This window comes from Pteropus medius, unplaced genomic scaffold (genome assembly GCF_902729225.1).
Source record: "Pteropus medius unplaced genomic scaffold, Ma_sr-lr_union100, whole genome shotgun sequence".
Lineage (NCBI taxonomy): Eukaryota > Metazoa > Chordata > Mammalia > Chiroptera > Pteropodidae > Pteropus > Pteropus medius.
In genome coordinates, this window is record NW_024350925.1 from 940476 (window position 1) to 941037 (window position 562).

The window sequence follows — 562 nt, forward strand, 5'->3', positions numbered from 1 at the left end:
CGCTGAGAGACACGGTGTGTAGGAGGGGGGGTGGCGCGACCGTGTTACGCTGAGGCGTCTGGGGGGAGGGGAGACTGACCTGCTGGCAGATGCTGCGCAGCACGTACTTGGCATAGACATCCAGACTGGCTGTCTCCACGGAGATGTTGCGGCCGCCCTGCCTCCGACCGCCACTACCTCCTCCGCCCTCCTCCTCTGGAAGTTCTTCTGTTCCTCCTGTCACGGTGAACCCTGAACCCTTCAGTTCCGCATCCCCTGTGGTCCGCGGGCGGGAGATAGGGCGAGCAGCGTGAGATCCGAACACTGTGCGGACACCCGCCCCGGACCCACAGAGGCAGCGACTCCCCAGATCCTGCCCCATGGGACAGAAATACACTTTCTACTCGAAGGTCTGGAAGACCACCTTCGGGGCAGAGAAAGACTGCCCTCTGTAGTTTAGCTGGCACCCCACCCTGCACACACTCCGGCCCCGCGCCCCTCCTCCCCCCATACCGAGGACAAACACGGCCTTGAGAACGGCGAACACAGCGCCGTCCACGATGCGGTTCTGGGAGGCAGCCAG

At 63.9% G+C, this 562-nt stretch overlaps 1 protein-coding gene across 1 annotated transcript in view; it reads right to left on the reverse strand.

The window, feature by feature from the left end:
• MED12 (mediator complex subunit 12) overlaps positions 1–562 on the reverse strand; it is a 20460-nt gene that overhangs the window by 9300 nt on the left and 10598 nt on the right. The window contains exons 21-22 of the mRNA XM_039841734.1: positions 493–559; positions 80–255 (exon numbers count right to left, since the gene is read on the reverse strand). Of these exons, the coding sequence (XP_039697668.1) occupies positions 80–255; positions 493–559 (243 nt within the window). The remainder of the gene's footprint in view (positions 1–79; positions 256–492; positions 560–562) is intronic.